At 47.8% G+C, this 19,567-nt stretch overlaps 1 protein-coding gene across 2 annotated transcripts in view; it reads left to right on the top strand.

Moving 5' to 3' along the window:
• Positions 1 to 19,567, top strand: part of Micu1 (mitochondrial calcium uptake 1) — a 145,360-nt gene that overhangs the window by 112,975 nt on the left and 12,818 nt on the right. For both annotated transcript variants that reach the window (XM_052164221.1, XM_052164220.1), the window contains one exon: positions 10,180 to 10,288. In XM_052164221.1, coding sequence (XP_052020181.1) covers positions 10,180 to 10,288 — 109 coding nt within the window. The remainder of the gene's footprint in view (positions 1 to 10,179; positions 10,289 to 19,567) is intronic.

The following is a 19,567-nucleotide window of genomic DNA, read 5'->3' as shown; positions in this document are numbered from 1 at the left end:
AGAGTCATGGCCCCATATGGAAGATCCTGTGGGAACAAGCAGGAGTGGGATCAAATCGACTGATGATAGGCGACTAGAGAGAAGGAGGGAGAGCAGCATTGACCTTAGAGACCTGGGCTTCACGGGAGCTCTACACAGTCCTGCTCTCTGCCGGCCTTTAACACTGGCTGTACCCAGTACAGCAAAAGGGCAGGCCACAAAGTCCCAACAGCATTTCTGGAGGAACGGACTGAAGCAGAGACTGGACTACTGGATCCCAAGGGAGAGCCTGGACTCTTCCCAAAGTCTCCCCAGAGACTCTCGCCACAAGACATCATGATCAGAACCCTAGTCACTGAAAATATTCCGTGAGTGGGGACCAGGGTAGTGGGTGTGATCCAGACAAGGCTTCTCCGAAGACAGTTCCGCTGCTTCCCTAGTGCTTCCCATGGTGACGCTAACCCTGACCTCGCTGGCCTTGGAAACGGAGCTCTTCCAGTCTGCTTGCCGTTGGTCCATCACATTGAAAGCCAGTAGCTAGAGAAGAAACAAGATGGCGAGCATTTGTCCCAGTGTTTGTGTAAGAAATCATCCATGAACACCACTGCTTTTTTCTAACCGCTTCTCAGCTGGACATTTTTCTTCCTTGCCTTGGATGCTGAAAAACTGAAAGGACTCAGAGCCAGGCTAGGATCTTGTAGGTCCAGCCTGTCCCCACAGCAGGTCCTTCCTCTCCTAGCTGAGGGTTGGGCTTGTCATTAGTGGAGTCAGGCAATAGTTCTTCCCCCTGGAGAGCGCCTCTGCACTATCCAATACCCAGCTTGTGTCTGTGGAAATTATGATAGATTGCTTGCACATGTGTAGGTGAGTTTTTTTAACCCTTTGCTCGGTAGGCACAAGATGTTTGCATAAAGGAAGCACTCCTTTCTGTAGACAGACTTTTCATCTCTGTTTAGTGAGAGCTTTTTCTGGTTTGCTGTTTGTAAGGTTTTTGGGGTGCCAAGCATCCAGCCTGGGGCCTCCTAAATGCTAGCCAGATGTGCTACTCTGAGTTGCATAACTGGCCTGAGCAGACCTCTGTTTTTTAAAGGTCACTGCAGACATTGGTTTGACCTTAGGTTAGCTATCAAACATGATAAGCTAATTCATATTTTATCATGAATTTATATTTGAGAGTAATGAATGAGGTGCTGAAGACATCTCCCTGGAAGCATAGAGTGTTTAGCTTGTACAGGAATTAATTTAGAACCAAAGACCTTACACACAGAGCTCGGCCATGGAAGGGCAAACTGTGAAACTGGAAATCTGGGTACAAAATCACGCTTGGCCAGAATTTCTAGCCAGCTTTCGCTAGGAGACTGAGTTGATTGCCCTCTCGTGTTGATTAAATAGTTGTGAACATAGCAATTAGCTAAAATGAGAGTTAATAAAGGACCTTGGCTCTTAATGTTGCCAGTCCATCTCCCCAGAACCATTTCCCAGCAAGAAGAAATTCCCTTCTGTTTCTAAGAACTTCTCCTTCCCACTTTGGTCTGTGACCATGTAAATGCAAGGGCTGGAGAGACGGTGCAGCCGTAAAGAACATTGGCTGCTCTTGTGAAGACCCAGGTTCAGTTCCCACCACCCACATAGTGGCTCAAGGCCACCTAGAACTCCAGTTCCAGTGGATCAGATGCCCTCTCCTGGCCTCCACAGGCACTATATGCACATGGTACACACATACATACTCACAAATACACACACACACACACACACACACACACAAATATATAAACACTCATGCCCCAAAAATAAAATAAAATGTCTTAAAAATGATAAAATGGCAGGACTTCTTCAAACCAATGAAATCAAAGTTCAGAGAGAGGTCCATGTGTGTGTGTCTTCTGTTGGTAGGTCTAGTTGTGTGTCTCTTAAACTCCCTGGCTTCACTTATCCCAGCCTTTATCCCATCTCCTTCACACAAAAAAAGAAAGAACCCTTTCAGAGTTTAAGAAAAGAAATCCATTACCACTAGTTTAATAGAGATGGGCCTAGGAGCTTACAGGTGACTAGCCACCAGTTACTGGTTGCTGTCTCTTTAATTTAACTGCTGCTATCCTAGTGATATGGTATTCATTTGTCTTCTCTCTGCCAAACTCCCAGCCAACCACTTCCCCAGACTTCCTGGGGAGGTCCAGGAACAAGGAGCGGATGAGACCTGGAGGTTAGGAGCTTGGCTGTGCAGCAGGGGTGCAGGGGTGGGAGCTGCAGCTCGGTGCAGATGGCCCGGGGGTGTGGACCTGCCAGGCTGCTGCGTTCCTCATCTGTCAGTATTCCTGGTCGGTCCAACTCCACTGCGGGTGACGGGTGCGGAACTGGGAGGTGCCCCTGACTAAGGAGCAAGTCGAGAGAAACTTGGAACAGACCTACATCTTCGGGAGGGGCTGAGCGAGGAGAGCTGGGCCAAGTGGAGAGAAGACAGCGAGGGCAGACGTGGCACTGGCAGTTTTCTATGTGCTAGACATTGGCCCTCCTGTACCCAGTTATCACGGTTTTGCTTGTAGACGACCATTGTTCAGATGAAAAAAATACTCCCTTTATTTCCCTCCTTCTTCTTTTCAAGACTGGGTTTCTCTGTGTTGCCCTGACTATCCTGGAACTCACTCTGTAGACCAGGCTGGCCTCGAGCTCAAGAGACCCACCTGCCTCTGCCTCCCAAGTGCTGGGATTGAAGGTGTGTGCTTAAAAAAGAAATCTTAAGAGCCTTAGCTATTGACCGGAAATCATGCCCTGACTTAAGAGATAATGCCAAGATCCTAAGCCAAGAAAATTCCATAGCCTTCCTGCTGAAGGTCCTACTCCTTGCCATAGTTTTATTTCTAGATTTTGACAAGGAATTAACTACAGAGCCTGTACTGGCCTTCACCTCTCAATCCTCCTGCCTCAGCCTCCGAGTGCTGGGATTCCAGGCACATCTACCTCTTCCTGCTCACCTTCACTCTATTCCACATGACCTTAGGTTTGGGAGAAAGAAGCCATCGATGCCAGGTTCCCGCCCAGGGTTCCTAGGGAAATAGAAAGGTCCGTTCATTGGGGCAGATGATGGAGGACCTTACATCCTTAGCCAGGAAGTCTGGGGGACTATCCACTTGACAGAAGTGGCTGACATTTTGTGAGCAAGAAAAGATGAAGATATGAAGAAAGCACTATTTCAGGAAGACGGCTGTGGCAATATAAGTCACAGAAACATGACGTTTCCCCTGAAGCCAGTCTGCAGTTAAAGACAAGTCCTGAACTTATGACAGGAGGGTACTCTACAAAGCAGGAGACTGAACAAGATGGCAGCCATGTTGTAAGGAAGGAAACAACTCTTCAGCGAGCCACAAAACATACTCGAGCAATCGCACGCACTCCCTGCAGATGAATGTGAAGTCAGGCCCAGGGCCTGTCTGTGATGATGTCACACTCTCCGTGGCCCCTCGCCAGTGCTGTCCGGCTTTACGGCTGACTCCGGGGAAGCCAGGCTCTCCTTCCCTCCATTCTATCTGCTGCATTTGTCTTGTGTTTTAGAGACAGGACATCGCTCTGTAATCTTGTCACTCGCTCTGTAGACCAGGCTAGCCTCAGACTCACAGAGATCCACTTGCCTCTGCCTCCCGTGTGCTCCCCCATGCCTTTATTTTTAAGTTTTGCTTTTAACTTTACTTTTTAAATATATTTGTCGGAGGAGGAAAGGGTGCATATCCTGCAGCATGTGTGTGGAGGGCGAACGACAGCTGGAAGGAGCCCGCGCTCTCTCCCCGCCATGCAGAGTCCAAGGATCGAACTCAGGTCACTGGCTGGCCACCACGGACCCTGATGCTCTGGCCACCTCGCCAGTCCTGCGTTTTATTTTAAACAGCTTTGCTGGAGTATAATTTATAAGCCATAAGGGTCAGCGCACAGTTCAGTGGTCCTCAGTAAATGTGCAGTTATGCAGCGTCACTGCCGGCGCAGTGCACAGACATCATTCCCATCACCCCAGGAGACCCCTCGGGCCAGTGTTCAGTCTGCCCACCCTGGCCCTGGCCCCACCCACCGCCGTCTCTCCAGAGAGCTCGCCGTTCCTGAGCATGTCATCATGAATACAGCATCGCAGTGCAGCCTTTCTCCTCTGGCAGCTTCTACTTAGCATGATGCTTTGAAGATATTAATTTTATTTATTTGTTTATTTATTTATTTATTTATTTATTGCTTCTCATTGCTGAGTAGCAAATAGCGTTACACAATGCACCATCCCGTGTTCCCCTCACCTACCTATCACCATCAAATGCACAACCAAGTTATTTCCCCCTTAGTCTCTCAGGAATACTGTTCTTCTCAGTGTTCACATGTAGGTCCTCACATGGACCTATGGTGTTGTCCATTATTATTGTTGTTGTTGTTGTTGTTATTGTTGTTGTTATGATGATGATGATGATGATGATGGGTTCCTGGGTGTTTTGCCTGCATGTATGTTTGTAAATCATGAGTGTGCCTTAGTGCCTGCGGGGGCCAGAAGCAGGTGTCAGATCCCCTAGAACAGGAGTGACAAATGGTTGTCAGCTGCAATGTGGGTGCTGGGAACTGAACCCCGGTCCTCTGGAAGAGCAGCCAGTGCTCTTAATCACTGAGCCATCTCTCCAGCCCATGGCCCTATGTTTTTTATTTTTATTTTTATTTTTTTAGAAGAATCCTAGGAGGGAGATAACTGGGTCTTATTGGATATTTATATTTCGCTTTTTAGAGACATCCGAACTGTCATGGTGGTGTGCAGCTTTAATCCTGTCGCTTGTGACTCTGAGGCCAGCTTAGTGTAATGTGAGGACTAAGCCAGCCAGAGCCATGGAGAGAGACCCTGTCTCAGAAAGCCAAAAAAAAGATATTGTTATGGCTTTAATTTGTATTTTTCTGATGTGTTTATCATTTATGAATCTTGTTTAGTAAAATGTCTATTGCATAGTTATTCATTTTTTTGTTTATGGTGCTGAGGTCAAACCCAGACCCTGTGGATACAGGGCATGCCTGTTTATTCCCCTGAGCTGCATCTGCACTGCCAAAGCTTTTACTAACGCATGGTGTTTTGCTGTTGAGTTGTACAAGTTCTTCATTCAACTCTGGGTATAAGTTCTGTCTCCAAAGAGTGATTTTCAAATATTTTCTTCTAGACTCTTATTTGCAGTTTTCTCCTGGTTTGGATGAGCTCTGACTTACCCATTTTTTGTTCTGGTTTGGTTTGGTTTGGTTTTGATGCAGATTGTGCTGTGCTGTGTTATGTAAGAACTCTTGCCTCGCTGGACCATAAAGATATCCACTGTTTTCTTCTAAAATTTTATTGATTGCTTTTACTTCCAAAAGGCAGTTATAACTCCCTGGTGTTGCATGCCTTTTTACAGTGCCTAGGAAAATCTCCACTTCCACAAACTACTATTAACCTTCCCGTCGTTTCTGAGTAGCCGAGCCTTTGGAAAGTCCATCTTTCCTACTCTAATTAGCTAGATTACAGAACAGTTTTCCATAAGGCCTCCATTTTCACTGTCCCCATAGAAGACTCCACTGCCACCAAGCTCAGAGGGGACACTCCCTCCTGACTGCTGTGACACCAGTTCCTTTCACAACCGATGTGAGCTTTAGTCTTCCTGTCTGAACAACTCAGCTCACAGTAAGCTTAACACTTGAGCTTCTACCATACATCCACAAAGCTCATGGTGTAGTCTTCTTTTGGTGAGTGAGTGAGTGAGTGAGTGAGTGTGTGTGTGTGTGTGTGTGTGTGTGTGTGTAGCAGTTACTGGAGAGTTCCATGCTTGGTGTTATCTCTTCTTTAAGAAGGCCTATGTAAATTACAAGCCCAGTAGCATCAAGGCCTGTGTCCGGTGTTGCTTTATTTCCCTTGCTGTTCTTGGCAGAGTGCTAACTGATAAAGTAAGCACTCAATAAATATTCGTTATTGCATCTGTACAATGAAGACAGCCTTATATATTAGATTCAGCGGTGTCACCGGATGATTTGTATCCCACTGTTTGTCTAAATCATGTTGAATAAGATGCAAGCTGTCCTCCCTCCCCAGCTCTGCCCTTCAGTAAGCTCAGCATCAGAAGTCTGCTCTTGCTCTGTAGTATTGGTGTTACACAAAAAAAAAAGAAAAGAAAAGAAAAAATTAGTAAACATTATAGATTCTTTGTCAAAGAAAAAGCAAGTATTTTCTCTACCGAATCCTGTCTGTTCTAAGAGTCTTCAGTCAGCCTTTAGTCATCAAAACCCTTTTCAGGCTGAGGCTGAGGGTGCAGCTCAGGGGAAAGTCACATGTCCAGCATGCACAAGTCCCCATGTTCGACCCTCATCCCTACAAAATAAAAAAGAATAGGAAAGCAGGGCTGGCACCAAGGCTCGGCAGATGAAAGTGCTTGCCGCACAGGCATCACGATCTGAGTTCAGTCCCAGGAACCCACAGAACGCAAGCCAGCAGTGATGGCACAAACCTGTAATTCCCCGCGCTTAGATGCTGAGGTAGAGGAAGGTGGAGTCAGGGGAACTGCTTGGGATCTCTCAGGGCAGCTGTGCTGAAACAAGAGAGACCTTACCTCAGCAAGACGAGAGCAAGAGAACCAATTCCTGAAAGTGGTCTCCTGGTCTACACACACACACACACACACACACACATACACACACACCGTGGCACATGCACGTACACACAATAATTAGTGCACAAACTTTCAGGTTTTATGAGCCTGGGTCTCACTGGGCAGCTCTGGCTGGCCTAGAACTCACAGAGATCCACCTGCCTCACAGCCTTCCATGCACCACGACACCCTGCTTAAAGTTGTATTTTTAAGATTTTATTTATTTTTATTTTATATGCATGCTCATTTTGCCTGTGTGCTGATTTCATGCACCACTTGTGCACCTGCTGTCTGAGGAGGCCAGTGAGGGCCTAAGATCCCCTAAACCTGGAGTTACAGACAATTGTGAGCCACCGTGTGGGTGCTGAGAGCAGGGCCTGGGTCCTGAGCAAGAGCGGCTGGTGCTCTAAGCACTGAGCCTTCTCTCCAGCCTTGTAAAGTTTTGTTTTGTTTTGTTTTGTTTTTGAAAAGGAAAAAGAGTAAGAACTCTATCCCATCTCCTACCCCACTCCCCAGAGGAATCCATTTGTTAATTTTTATAAAGCTTTCAGTGCATTTCGTGGATATATCCCAATATACACAGAAGTTACCATTTTAACAACTTTTAATTATGTAATTCAGTGGTTTTTACCTGCATCCCCATTTTTTTGGCACCCATCACCTCTACCCCCAGAACTTTGTCCCCCTCCCCAATCTGAAACTCTTTTCCAGTTAAACAACTCCCCGTTCCCTGTGATACAACCCTGTGATACAACCCTGTGTACAACCTTCCTACATTTGACTCTGTACATTTGACCCACCCAAGTAGCTCACATAAATACAATAAAATAAAACAAAGCAAAAAAACCTTCCCCTCACATACACCCCTTATTTTTTTCATTGTTTTGTTTTCTCACCATGTATCCCAAGAAACCATCAAATTCAAAACTCTCCTGCCTCGGCCTCCCGATTGCAAGGTCTACAGACGCGTACCACTGTGGCCTGTAGAAGGGGGTGAGGCAGGCTGGGATTCTCTGTCTTGGTTCCTGGTTCATGCCTGGGTGGGCACTTGTGTTGCTTTCTTCTTCGCTGGTCTTCTGACAGAAGAAGGAAGATGGTGGCAGTGTGCATCCACTGTAGAAACAGTGAGACTGCAGAGCCTGTGCTTCTAATCCAGGGATACCCTCACCCACAAGGTGGGCGTCGGCAAGCGCTTACGTCACCCAGCATACGGGAGTAGGTGCGGTCGGTAAGCCCAGCTCTGGGCATCCCAACGACCAGGCCAATGACCTGGAATTAGGGTCTGCAAAAGCTATGCCTCCTGGTACGCAGAGGCAGGTGATCCATAAGGGTTTAACTGAATGTTTGTGTACCGGTGGCCTCTGTTCACAACTCTCCAAACCTGGACAGCACCCTTTTTGAAACCAGAAAACAGTCTGCAAGGCCAGTGAGATGGCTCAATGGGTAAATGAGTGCCCTGACCTGGTGACCTGAGTTTGATCCTAGGATCTCGCACAAAGGTGGAAGACAAGACCGGGCTCCTCAGGGTTGCCCTCTGCCTCCATCCTCCCGCCCTCAGACACGGCACATGCTAATAAGGAGCGATGTATTTAAACAATATCATACTTTATACAATAAAAGTAAACTGTAGATAAACAAAAGCCTAGAACAGAACTTAGGAGAAGCCACACACCGCGAAATGCATACTACTGAATTCCACTCTGAAAGTTCAAAAATAGTCTAAGAGAACTTTTTATTTAAGACACCAATGCTGGGTTGTTGTGATTGTGGTTGTGGTTGTGGTTGTGGTTGGTTGGTTGGTTTTTTTGTTTCTTAATGGAAAGAAATTCCCTAAAAGTCACATCGTGGCCACTCCTGGGGTATGGCTGACAGGAGCTCATGGCTGGGAAAGGGCATGCAGTGGGAGGGATGTTAGAGGACGCAGAGCCCTGGCCCAGGAGCGGAGCCTGTGGGCACTAATTTAATAGCAGCTTCTTCGGCTGGAGAGATGGCTCAGTGGTTAAGAGCACTGACTGCTCTTCCAGAGGTCCTGAGTTCAAATCCCAGCAACCACATGGTGGCTCACAACCATCTGTAATGAGATCTGACGCCCTCTTCTGGTGTGTCTGAAAGACAGCTGCAGTGTACTTACATACAATAAATAAATAAGTAAATAAATAAATAAATAAATAAATCTTTAAAAATACAAACAAAAAAACCAAAACAGCAGCTTCTTAATTTTGGATGTTTGTAGTTTATGCCTCCTTAAGAGTCATCATATCATACAGTAAAATAGCTTACAAATTCTCTGATTCCCAGGAGGGGAAATGCCAGGTCACGTGACATGCCATAATCCGTGCGTCCCGAGTTCTAGCTCTGTGTTGAATGCGATAAGAGAGCCCCAGTTGGCCCAGCTGGAGAGTGCTGGGCAAGAGCTGGGGTGACCTGTGTCCTGGCTTCCTTGTCACTGTGCTCCTGGGCTCCGTGGTTCAGGGATGGAGGCCTGGCACACCAGCACTCCGTAGAAGCTGGCCAACTTGTACAGTCCACTGGGGCCCTATGGCGGCATTGACAACTTCCAGGACACGCCCCAGTGTTCCGCTTCTGCCTTCACTGTGGTCACATGTGCTGTGTGAGCCGTGGGGAAACAAGTAGGGCACTCTAACCCCTGGAAGGAGCTCCTGGGGGGCTCCAGGGGGCCCCGATGCCAAGAGACGCTTTGCTTGAGTTGTCATAGAGAGTCGGGTTAAGAGGAGCAAAGCCTTGACCAGCTTCTGGAAAGAATGTCTTCAGCTAGTGTGTGTGTGTGTGTGTGTGTGTGTGTGTGTGTGTGTGTATGATTTCAAGACAGGGTTTCTCTGTGTAGCCTTGGCTGTCCCTGGAACTTGCTCTGTAGATCAGGCTGGCCCTGAACTCACAGAGATCCACCTGCCTCTGCTGGGATTAAAGATGTGAGCCACCACCACCGTCAGGAGCATTTAAATGAAGTATGACTAGCTTTCCTTCTCAGTGCTGGGGTCCCGCTAGGTCCTGAACCCATCCCTCATATCCCTGCCTGTAGTGATTCTGTGAGCAGACTGTCACATGGAAGTCCTGACTCAGATTTTACACATCTTTAGATGTGTAACAGGTAAAGTGGCCATAACCCACGTAGGAAGTACACCGTGTGGCTAATTGGAAAGCACTGTAGAAGTGCGTCACTGCAGGCAGCTCTGTGTCAGATTCTGCATGCGAGGGGGGAGCAGTCAGCCGTGGTCCTCACTTTCCTCGGGGGTGCTGCTCAGCCCTGTGGGATGCCACCCTTTGGGGGTTGCACAGCCCCTTCACAGGGTGTCCTAAGACCATCAGAAAACACACATTTGTAGTACAATTCACAACAGTAGCACGGTTGCAGTGATGAACTAGCAAAGAAAATAATCCTATGGTTGGGGGTCACCACAACCTGAGGAAGCGTATTAAGGGGTCAGCGCAGTAGGGGGATTGAGGACGGCTGATCTAGAGAGTCGGCCCTCGGTTTAGGGTCTATAAGAGGGGAGTGTGCTTCCTGCTGGCTTCGCTCTCTGTGCCTCGGGCTCTGCTTTATCTTGTATTGCCTCTCTTTCAGGGCCTGACTTTCCAGGAGGTAGAGAACTTCTTCACTTTCCTGAAGAACATTAATGACGTGGACACTGCACTAAGCTTTTACCACATGGCTGGAGCATCTCTCGACAAAGGTACCGAAACCTGGAAGTTTCTTTCTTGAAATTATATGCATTAATCTGTATCTACTGCGTGAGCGCCTCGCCTTAAAATGTCAGATTTTCTCGCTTTTTGTTTGTTTGGTTTGGTTTGAGAGTGGGTTTCTCTGTGTAGCCCTGGCTGTCCTGGAACTCGATCTGTAGACCAGGCTGGCCTCAGACTCAGAGATCCGCCTGCCTCTGCCTCCCTCCCGAGTGCTGGGACCACAGGCATGCAGCTTCCCTGTGGTCTGTTCTCTTGCCACACAGAAATGCCGAGCTCAGCACATGCATCTGACTGTGCTGCAGGTGGCGCAGAGTCACGTGATCAGCCTGCATACAGGCGTGAAGCGAGGCAGAGCTGCAGAGCCTCTCTGAGCCATCGAGTCCGTGCGTGTGTAAGGAGAAGCCAGAGGCACTTGGCAGTTGGGGTCTTTGATGAAGGAATGGTCTGGTTAGCATCTCGGCCTTCAACCATTATAGTTTTTTTAAGAATTGAGAAGGACAAAACCGTCTTTTAAATTTATCCATATATTCAGAAGGACAAAAACGTCTTTTAAACGTATCCATGCATTTGCCATTTTAGCTGCTTTTCCTCTATCCCTGAATACCCAGATATTCATCTGGGCTCAAGAGCTTCCTTCACGGCTGTTTGTGGTGTGATAACTCCCGGTACATTAGGCTGTTTGAGAGCCTGTTGCGGGTCTGTGAGGCCTCCTCTCAGATCTGCCCAAAGCAAACAACTGCGGTGGTAGAGGCGCAGACTTGCTTGCTCAGCACTCTTCAGAAGATACATCAGTTATCTTCTTACGTGAGATAATGACTCTCGCTTACTCGTGAAATCTGAAAATGAACCAAACTCTAGAAATCAAATAGACTGCGGTTGCAACAGGGTCCAGGAGTGAGGTAGATGGGGAGACAGGTTAGAGGGCTCAGCGTTTGAGTTACACAGGATGAGGTGATCCTAGAGAGCTGATTACTGCTCGGTGACTGTAGTTACTAATACCGTATCATATGCTTGGATTTGCTAAGAGAGATGCTGATAACACACACACACACACACAACTATGTAAACAGAGAGAAATGGTGATTTGGAAGGTTGGCATGGTGGCTCATACCTGTAAGTAGTCCAGGAGGCTGAGGCAGGACAGTTATGAATTCAAGACCAGCCTGAGCTATATATCAAGCCCCTGTATAAAATGAAAAGAAGAAAAATAAAGAGACACTTAATTACACCAAGTACAGTAACATATCACAGTATATCACATATAAGCACATCTTGTTGAAGCCCTTAAATCACAATTTATACACATAAATAACTGTCTCAGAGTTTTACTGCAGTGGACAGACACCAGGATGAAGGCAACTCTAACAAGGACAACATTTAATTGGGCTGGCTCACAGGTTCAGAGGTTCAGTTCATGATCATCAAGGCGGGAACATGGCAGCATCCAAGCAGGCATGGTGCAGGAGGAGCTGAGAGTTCTACATCTTCATCTGAAAGCTGCTAGCAGAATCCTGGCTTCCCAGCAGCTAAGATGAGGGTCTTAAAGGCCACACCCACAATGACACACCTACTCCAACAGGGCCGTGCCTACTAATAGTGCCACTCCCTGGGCCAAGCATATTCAAACCATCACAATAGCTATGTGTCAATAAAGCTAGACAAATAAAAGAGATCACTCATGATGTAACCAGAACTCATGTTACTTTTTCCTTTCCAATCTGGATGCCTTTTATTTTAAGCCATCCATATAGCTTTTTAAAATAGCATTTGTTTGCTTAAAATAATGCCTCCTCTCGTCTCTGTAGACTCCTTTTGGGGAGCTGTGGTGTGGGTGTCATGGGGAGGGTTTACCAAGCCCTTCCTCCAGAATAGCCCTCGCTACACTGCCGCCCAAGGCAGGCTTAGATAGCATGTGCAAATCCCAAAACACAAGACTCAAAGTCACAAGATACAAAAATAGAAATAATAACCACCTCTGAGGTCCCCCCCCCCTCCAGCTAAAGCCAACAGAACCACTTAAAGAAAGCCATACGGGATGAATCACTATCTGTGTGTAAATTATAGGGTGTACAAACCCAAATGATTCAGGGTAGCGGCAAGGAGGAGAGACGCGATGTAGTGATTAAAAAGAGCTTCTTTCAAATGACTTTGGGCATTTCCTGAGTAAGTGGCAGGCCCCTGGTCCTCGAGTTCTTCCATCTGGCGGCCATGCTGGCCATGCAGAATGCACTTAGCTCTCAGGCCTGCGGTGCCCGGTCATTCCGTTTGGCTTCTTGGTTTGCTCTCTGTGTTTTGCATTGGATCCCCTGAACATATATGGATAGATATCAAAGAGATAGACAGGGCCTAGTTTCATGCTAAGTAACAGAAAGAAACACACGTGTTTTGTCTCACAGCGGTGGCAGCACTGGGGAGGCAGAGGCAGGTGGATCTCTGAATTTGAGGCCAGCCTGATCTACAGAGAGATTTTTCTGGGCAGCCACGGCTACACAGAAAAACCCCATCTCAGGGGGGGAAAAGCCACAAACTTGATTTAAAGTAACCGAAATTTGTTCTCTCACGGTTGAGTTTTAAAGTCGTCGCTTATGGATTTAAATAGTCCACAGGGCCATGGTTCTTCCAAAGTCTCTAGAGATGCATCCGTCCTTGTTTCTTGGTGTCCTGGAGGCTGTAGGTGCTCCTTGGCCTTAGGGACACAGCTCCTACCTCTGTCCTGTCTCTATGTGGCTGTCTCCGCTGAAGCTCTAAATGTCTTCACCTTCTTGGTCTTATGAGGTCTTGGAGCCCAGCTGGTAACCTAGGACGTTATCTGCGGACCCCCATGATAACTCCACAGGCGATACCGTCCTCCCCTGACTCCGCCGCCTGTGTCCCGCCATGTTCTGCCTGCTGTAGCAACTCACTGAGCATGTGTGTAGGTTTGCACATCGCCCGTGGACTGCTAGCCGCCCCAGCTAAATCCTTGGGTCTTCCTCATGTGTTCCCCACATCCAGAGCAGTAAGTCTGCCTGCGCTACAGGCCTTCCCTCCTCTCCCCACAGAACTGTGCTAAGTTTAATACTGAGATTGAACCCCAGAAAAGAAGGAAGAATGGGACAGAGTTTAAGAACACAGCTCTAGGCTGGGGACCTACTTATCTACCATGCCCAGGGTTCCGGTTTGGCCCCCAGCAGCACATGATGAGGACCCCTGAGTGTTATCCCAGCATTTGGAAATGCAGACAGGATCATGATTTCACCACACACACACCACACACACATAGTTAGTTTGAAGCCACTCTGGGCTACAGGAGACCCTGGCTCCCAAGAACAGGCACTGACGTCATAGGCCTGAGTCTGTCTGGGCTCCTGTCATCTACTAGCTGGGTAGTGTAGGGCTCTTTCTGTGTCTTTAAGATAAGAATAAAGATCTATAACTCCCAGGGGCCACGAGAACAAATCTGCACAAACCCTGTCACCCTGTGCATTTGCTGGGTCGCGTTATAAACATGGCGACATGAACACAGTGTGGTGCGGCACGTTCTGTCAGCAGCACAGCCACTGTGCTAGGCGTGGGTGTTGCAGCCTCAAGGAGCTCACAGGAGTGGGGACAAGATAACTAGAGAGGAGTTCCAGTCAGTGTGGTCACTGGCGTGCAGACAGGAGCGGAGCCCTGTCTGACACAAGCTGTGGGCGTAGAGAGAGCCGAGCGGGGTCAAAGGGCATGCTCCACCCGCCCAGCTCCACTCTTCTCCTTCCCACCAATCCCAGCTGTCTTTTTTTTTTTTTAAAGGTCAAGACCTTCAGAAACTGGCCTCTTCCCAAGGCCCTGGCACCGTTTCATCCTTGGCTAGTTTAGAGCTTACAAGCCAACCCTGAAACAATAATTGATTGGAGTTTCCCAAGCAGTGCTCGATATGCTAATGAGTCCTCCCTTGGTCGGCAAAGCAAAGTGCTCCGTGGTCTAAAAAAGTTTGGAAAATGCCAGCGCTGCACAGAGCCCTCCCTCTACGCACCACCTGGGCTGGCTTTTAATATGCTAATGTTTGTAACTGATCCCCAATGGAGGGGGCAGCTCCCAGCGCTGATCTGCTCCTGAATATCTTTAGTGCCTTACAGATTAAAGCTTGCCTAAGCAGTTCAAGGGTTCCTAACTGGCAGGAGGTACAGACTGAGGGCCACAGCATCCGAGGACATGATCCTGTCCTAATACTAGAAGTTTCGTTGAGGTGGTGGTGGTGGTGGTGGTAGTTGTGTTGTTGTTGTTTGTGTGGGCCACACGGTAACAACTCAGATAAGAATGGTGCGTCCGTCCCTGGTGGTTTTTGACCTCCTGAAGATGTGGTCTCCAGGAAAGACTGAATTTCCTCTGTAGGTCCTATCTCATTTAATACATAAGTACAACCAGCTCTCGTTGTGTATTCATACACATAAAAAGAAGTGCATTGCCTCTGACGGGCTGCCTGAATTATCAATTGCCTCAGTAAGCAATCTACTGAAGACGGTAATGGGAAATTAAACATGACTCTTTCCCTAGCACCTTCCTGTGATGAAATAATTGGATTCAAGCTGGAGCTTAAGAATGAGCTATGGCCCCTAAATCTCAAAGCATGCCTTGTTTCTGCCAGAATTGTAAAAGGTTTGCAGGTACCAGAGCCCCAGAGGAAAGCACCTCAGGATGCTAGCATTAGATGTAATCCCGGGGGGAGGGGGTCCAGTGTGCCTCCTTGCGGTTGTGGGTGCTGCTCTCCTATCTAACACGCTGAAACATGTCTGTATCAAGAAATCACGCTAAGCATAAATTCTGCTTTGCTGCTCAAACCTGGGGCTCAGTTCTTGTCCCTCATTAATAAAAATAGGGACTTAGCTCGGTAGTTAGAGTTTCCTTAGTCCCTGGGTTCGGTCCCCATCATCAGTGAGGATAGGGGACCTTCTAGTGATGTTGAACAAATCGTCTAAATTCTTAAACCCTTAGGTTCCTGCTTTGGGGATGGTGATGTTACAGAGCGTGTTCCAGGGCTCGGGGTAGTGCGCAGGCGTGCCAGCCCCAGTGTGACTTCCTCTGGCCTGAGCTTGTCTTCACACTTAACGAGAAAGACCCCACCCGCTGGGACAGCACCATAAAGAAACGAGTCCTTAAGGAAACGCCAGGGATGTAGTTCACTGTAGACCAGCATGCAAGAAACCCTGAGTTTGGCCTTTAGCGCCACAAAAATGAACATCATTTTTTAAAAATCTTAAAAGGCCCCCATAGGAGTAATTGTAGTCTGCTTTTGTTCCTTGGGGAAATAGATCAATTCCTGCTTCTTTAGTGTGTCTTTTCTTTGTTTTTCGTGGATGTTTTGCCTGTATGTACAGGCACTGTGTATCTATGCACTGTGTCTATGCAGTACCAGCAGAGACCAGAAGAGGGTGTCCGATCCTCTGGAACCGGAATTACTAATGTCGGCTCCCAAACTCTGGTGCTCTTAACCACTGAGCTCTCTCTCCAGGCCTCCATAGTTAATTCTTTACATTCTTATGAGCCTAGACGTTCTAAAATTTTAATTATTTTTTTCGGTGTTTCATTATGTCTAAACATGAGCCGTGTTCTCCACCTCTTTTTGACCTGCTTGAGGAGACAACTCCTTGCAAACACTACAAGCTCAGTTACAACAGACATAACACGTGAGAGAATTTATTCTGGACGTGGGCAGGTCCTGGGATAGCCGACAGAACGTTCCTTCTACACTATGTCGTCCTGCAACAGCGCCCTGACAAAAGCAGCTGAAGGAAAGGTTTTTCCAATTCAAAGGTTCATCGTGGCAGGGCGTTGTGACAGAGGGTGAGCCGCCTGCTCCAGTCCTGTCTGCACTCCGGAAGAGACACTGAGCCTGGGCGGGGCTCCATATTGGTTACTTTTCTCTTTGCTGTAACAAAGTACCTGAGGAAAGCAACCTAAAGAAAGAAGGGGTCAATGGGGCTGCCGTGTTTGGTTTTGGCCCCCAGTGTGAGAGGATACAGTGCATCACCACAGCCGGGGCTCTAGCTGTGGTGAGGGCGGGGCCGCATCTGTCCACGGGGCGGCATCTGTCCACGGTCGCTGTCCACAGTCAGGCAGCGAAGAGAAGGCCGCTTCTCAGCTGCTTTCTTCTCTCTGGCTTTCTTTTCTGGCCCAGACTATTGGATCACCTGGCCTTCAGAACCTTCTCACAGACACGCCCAGAGGTGTGTCTCCTAGGTGACTAACTCCAGTGGTGACCACAGCAAAGATCAACCATCATATTACAGCCCAGAGTTGGGTTTTGTTTGTTTGTTTGTTTGTTTGTTTTGGGTTTTTTTGGATTTGTTTTTTCGAGACAGGGTTTCTCTGTGTAGCCCTGGCTGTCCTGGAACTCACTCTGTAGACCAGGCTGGCCTCAAACTCAGAAATCCGCCTGCCTCTGCCTCCCAGAGTGCTGGGATTACAGGCGTGCGCCACCACCGCCCAGCTACAGCCCAGAGTTATATGCAAATCCACATGAAACTGGACTCATTTATAATTATCGGATAAATGTAAAGTCAGAGAAAAGCTTTCAGGTTCCCAAAAGGAAAAGTGACTGCTTTTATTTCCTTGTTAGAAAATTTAAAACTTAATTAGACCTTGGCCAGTGCCTCTCCCGAATCACATTTGAGCAGCGTGCTGCTATCGTTGTGCAGAGGTGTGAAGCTCAGGGAAAAATTGAGGACAGCTATAAATAACATGTGACCGGAGGAGCCTGGGACATTCCCAGTCATAAATACCGTGCCCATGGCAGCTCCACTTGCTTCCTTCTGCTGAACAACAAAGGCCGCTTCTGCGGCTGAGAGACACCCAGTCGCTGGCGACCGAGGTGGTCAAGAGCCGGGGTGCTGCCTCCAGAGAGCCTCTGCTCAGATCTTCTTGTGCAGTTTTGGTTGGTTTTTTTAGATTTATTTTTATTTTATGTGATCTGAGTATTTTGCTTGCATGTATGTCCTGTGTGTCTGGTGCCTGCAGAGGTCAGAAGAGGTTGTGGATTCCCTGGAACTGAAGTTACAGACTGATGTGACCTGTGATCTGCCATGTGGGGTGCTGGGATTGAACCTGGATCTTAGAACCTCTGCAGGTTGTTAGAATACGGTTCATTTCCGTGTGGGGCTGAGTCTCCTGCTGGCTGATGATTCTCCACAGGCCACAGCATGTCCAGCCATGCAGCAGCTCACAGCCTTTTTTTTATTTATTTATTTTATAGGTACTTTATCTGCATATACAACTATGTCCAGAAGAGGGCATGGGATCCCATTACAGATGGCTGTGAGCCACATGGGGTTGCTGGGAACTGAACTCAGGACCTCTGGAAGAGCAGCCAGTGCTCTTAACCACTGAGCCATCTCTCCAGTCCCCTGTTCCCTTCTTCTAACGTTGCTACAATGGATTCCTGTAGAAAGAGGTCAGGAGAATGACTTGCCCATCACCAGTGCCACATAAACTAACCTAACAGCAGGCATGTTGTGTGGTATTCAAAGGCCTGCCTACAAAAAAACAGGATTGAAAGGCCGGGGTACCTCAGCGTGCTGTGTGCCACTCCAACCAGTAATTCCAGAAATCCCCACCTTTAGTTTTATCCTTTTTTAGACTTTTAAAATTATGGGTATGGGGCACATGTAAGGAAAGGTGTGTGTGTGTGTGTGTGTGTGTGTGTGTCCACAGAGGTCAAAAGAGGGCATCTGGTCCCTTGGTATTGAACCGGGTCCTCTGGAGAACAGGGCACACTCCTAACTGCTGAGCCAGCTCGGGGCCCCTAGTTTCTTCCTTAAAGGCTCCCTAAGGTAGATACGGACATTGTAACTATAGGACTGGAAGGGAGTTTAGAAATCATTTTGAATAAACTACTACTTTAGGCCGGGCAGTGGTGGTGCACGCCTTTGATCCCAGCACTTGGGAGGCAGAGGCAGGTGGATTTCTGAGTTCAAGGCCAGTCTGGTCTACAGAGTGAGTTCTAGGACAGCCAGGGCTACACAGAGAAACCCTGCCTTGAAAGAAAAACAAAAACAAAAACAAAAATCCAGTGTCTTAGTCAGGGTTTCTATTCCTGCACAAGCATCATGACCAAGAAGCAAGTTGGGGAGGAAAGGGTTTATTGAGCTTACACTTGCACATTGCAGTTCATCACTAAAGGAAGTCAGGACTGGAACTCCAGCAGGTCAGGAAGCAGGAGCTGATGCAGAGGCCATGGAGGGATGTTTCTTACTGGCTTGCTTCCCCTGGCTTGCTCAGCCTGCTCTCTTATAACCCAAGAGCACCAGCCCAAAAGGTGGTACCACCCACAAGGGGCCCTCCCCCCTTGATCACTAATTGAGAAAATGCCCCACAGTTGGATCTCATGGAGGCATTTCCCCAACTGAAGCTCCTTTCTCTGTGATAACTCCAGCCTGTGTCAAGTTGACACACAAAACCAGCCAGTACAAACAACTACTACTTTATTGCTCCTAACCTACAATAAAATCATTGTAGAAATGACTTTGCCCAAACCACAGCTAGTATGGTACAAAACAGGACAGAGACTGAGGGTCAGAACTTGACACCAGTGTCCTCAGTAGTGATGGAGGTCAGAGAGAGCTGGGATATTAGAAAAGAAACTCCAGGCTGGGCAGTGGTGGCCGCACACCTTTAATTCCAGCACTCAGGAGGCAAGAGGCAGGTGGATCTCTGAAGCTAGCCTGGTCTACAGAGTGAGTTCTAGGACAGCCAGAGCTACGCAGGGAAACCATGCTCCAGAAAAACTATAAAAAGGAAGGAGGGAAGGGAGGAAAGAAAGAAAGGGAGGCGCATGCAGGGGAGATGGCTCCTCTTCCCCAGCACCCCTGCAGTAGCTCAAGACCGGCTGCAGCTCCAGTTCCGGGAATCTGGCCTCTCCCAGCCTCCTCGGATGCAGGCATGTGCGGGATAATCACACACGCCGGGAAGACACCATGCACCTATAACCAAGATTTTTAACTTTTTAAAAAAAAAGAAAAGATGTTCAACATTTTTACGTGACAACAGAAAGAGAAGAAAATTCAAAGCAAGGCTCCTCCAGACAGCCTAGACGGACTGCGGAGGTGGGAGTGAGACAGACGTGTGAGGGGAAGGGATTAGAATTTAGAAGAGCTTCAGCTGACGAATTCTGGCAGCTGATGGAAGACAGCCCTGCACTCTGCTTGTCGCTGTATGTTGTAAAAATATTGTTCTATGAAAGAAATGCTGGCCAGGATCCCACTGGCTTAAGACAAAGTCATCAATTTTTTTTTTGATTGGATATTTTCTTTATT

The sequence above is a fragment of the Apodemus sylvaticus genome, chromosome 19, assembly GCF_947179515.1.
Source record: "Apodemus sylvaticus chromosome 19, mApoSyl1.1, whole genome shotgun sequence".
Taxonomy (NCBI): Eukaryota; Metazoa; Chordata; class Mammalia; order Rodentia; family Muridae; genus Apodemus; species Apodemus sylvaticus.
Note: the sequence above shows the minus strand (reverse complement) of the source record. Positions and strands in the feature narration are given on the sequence as shown.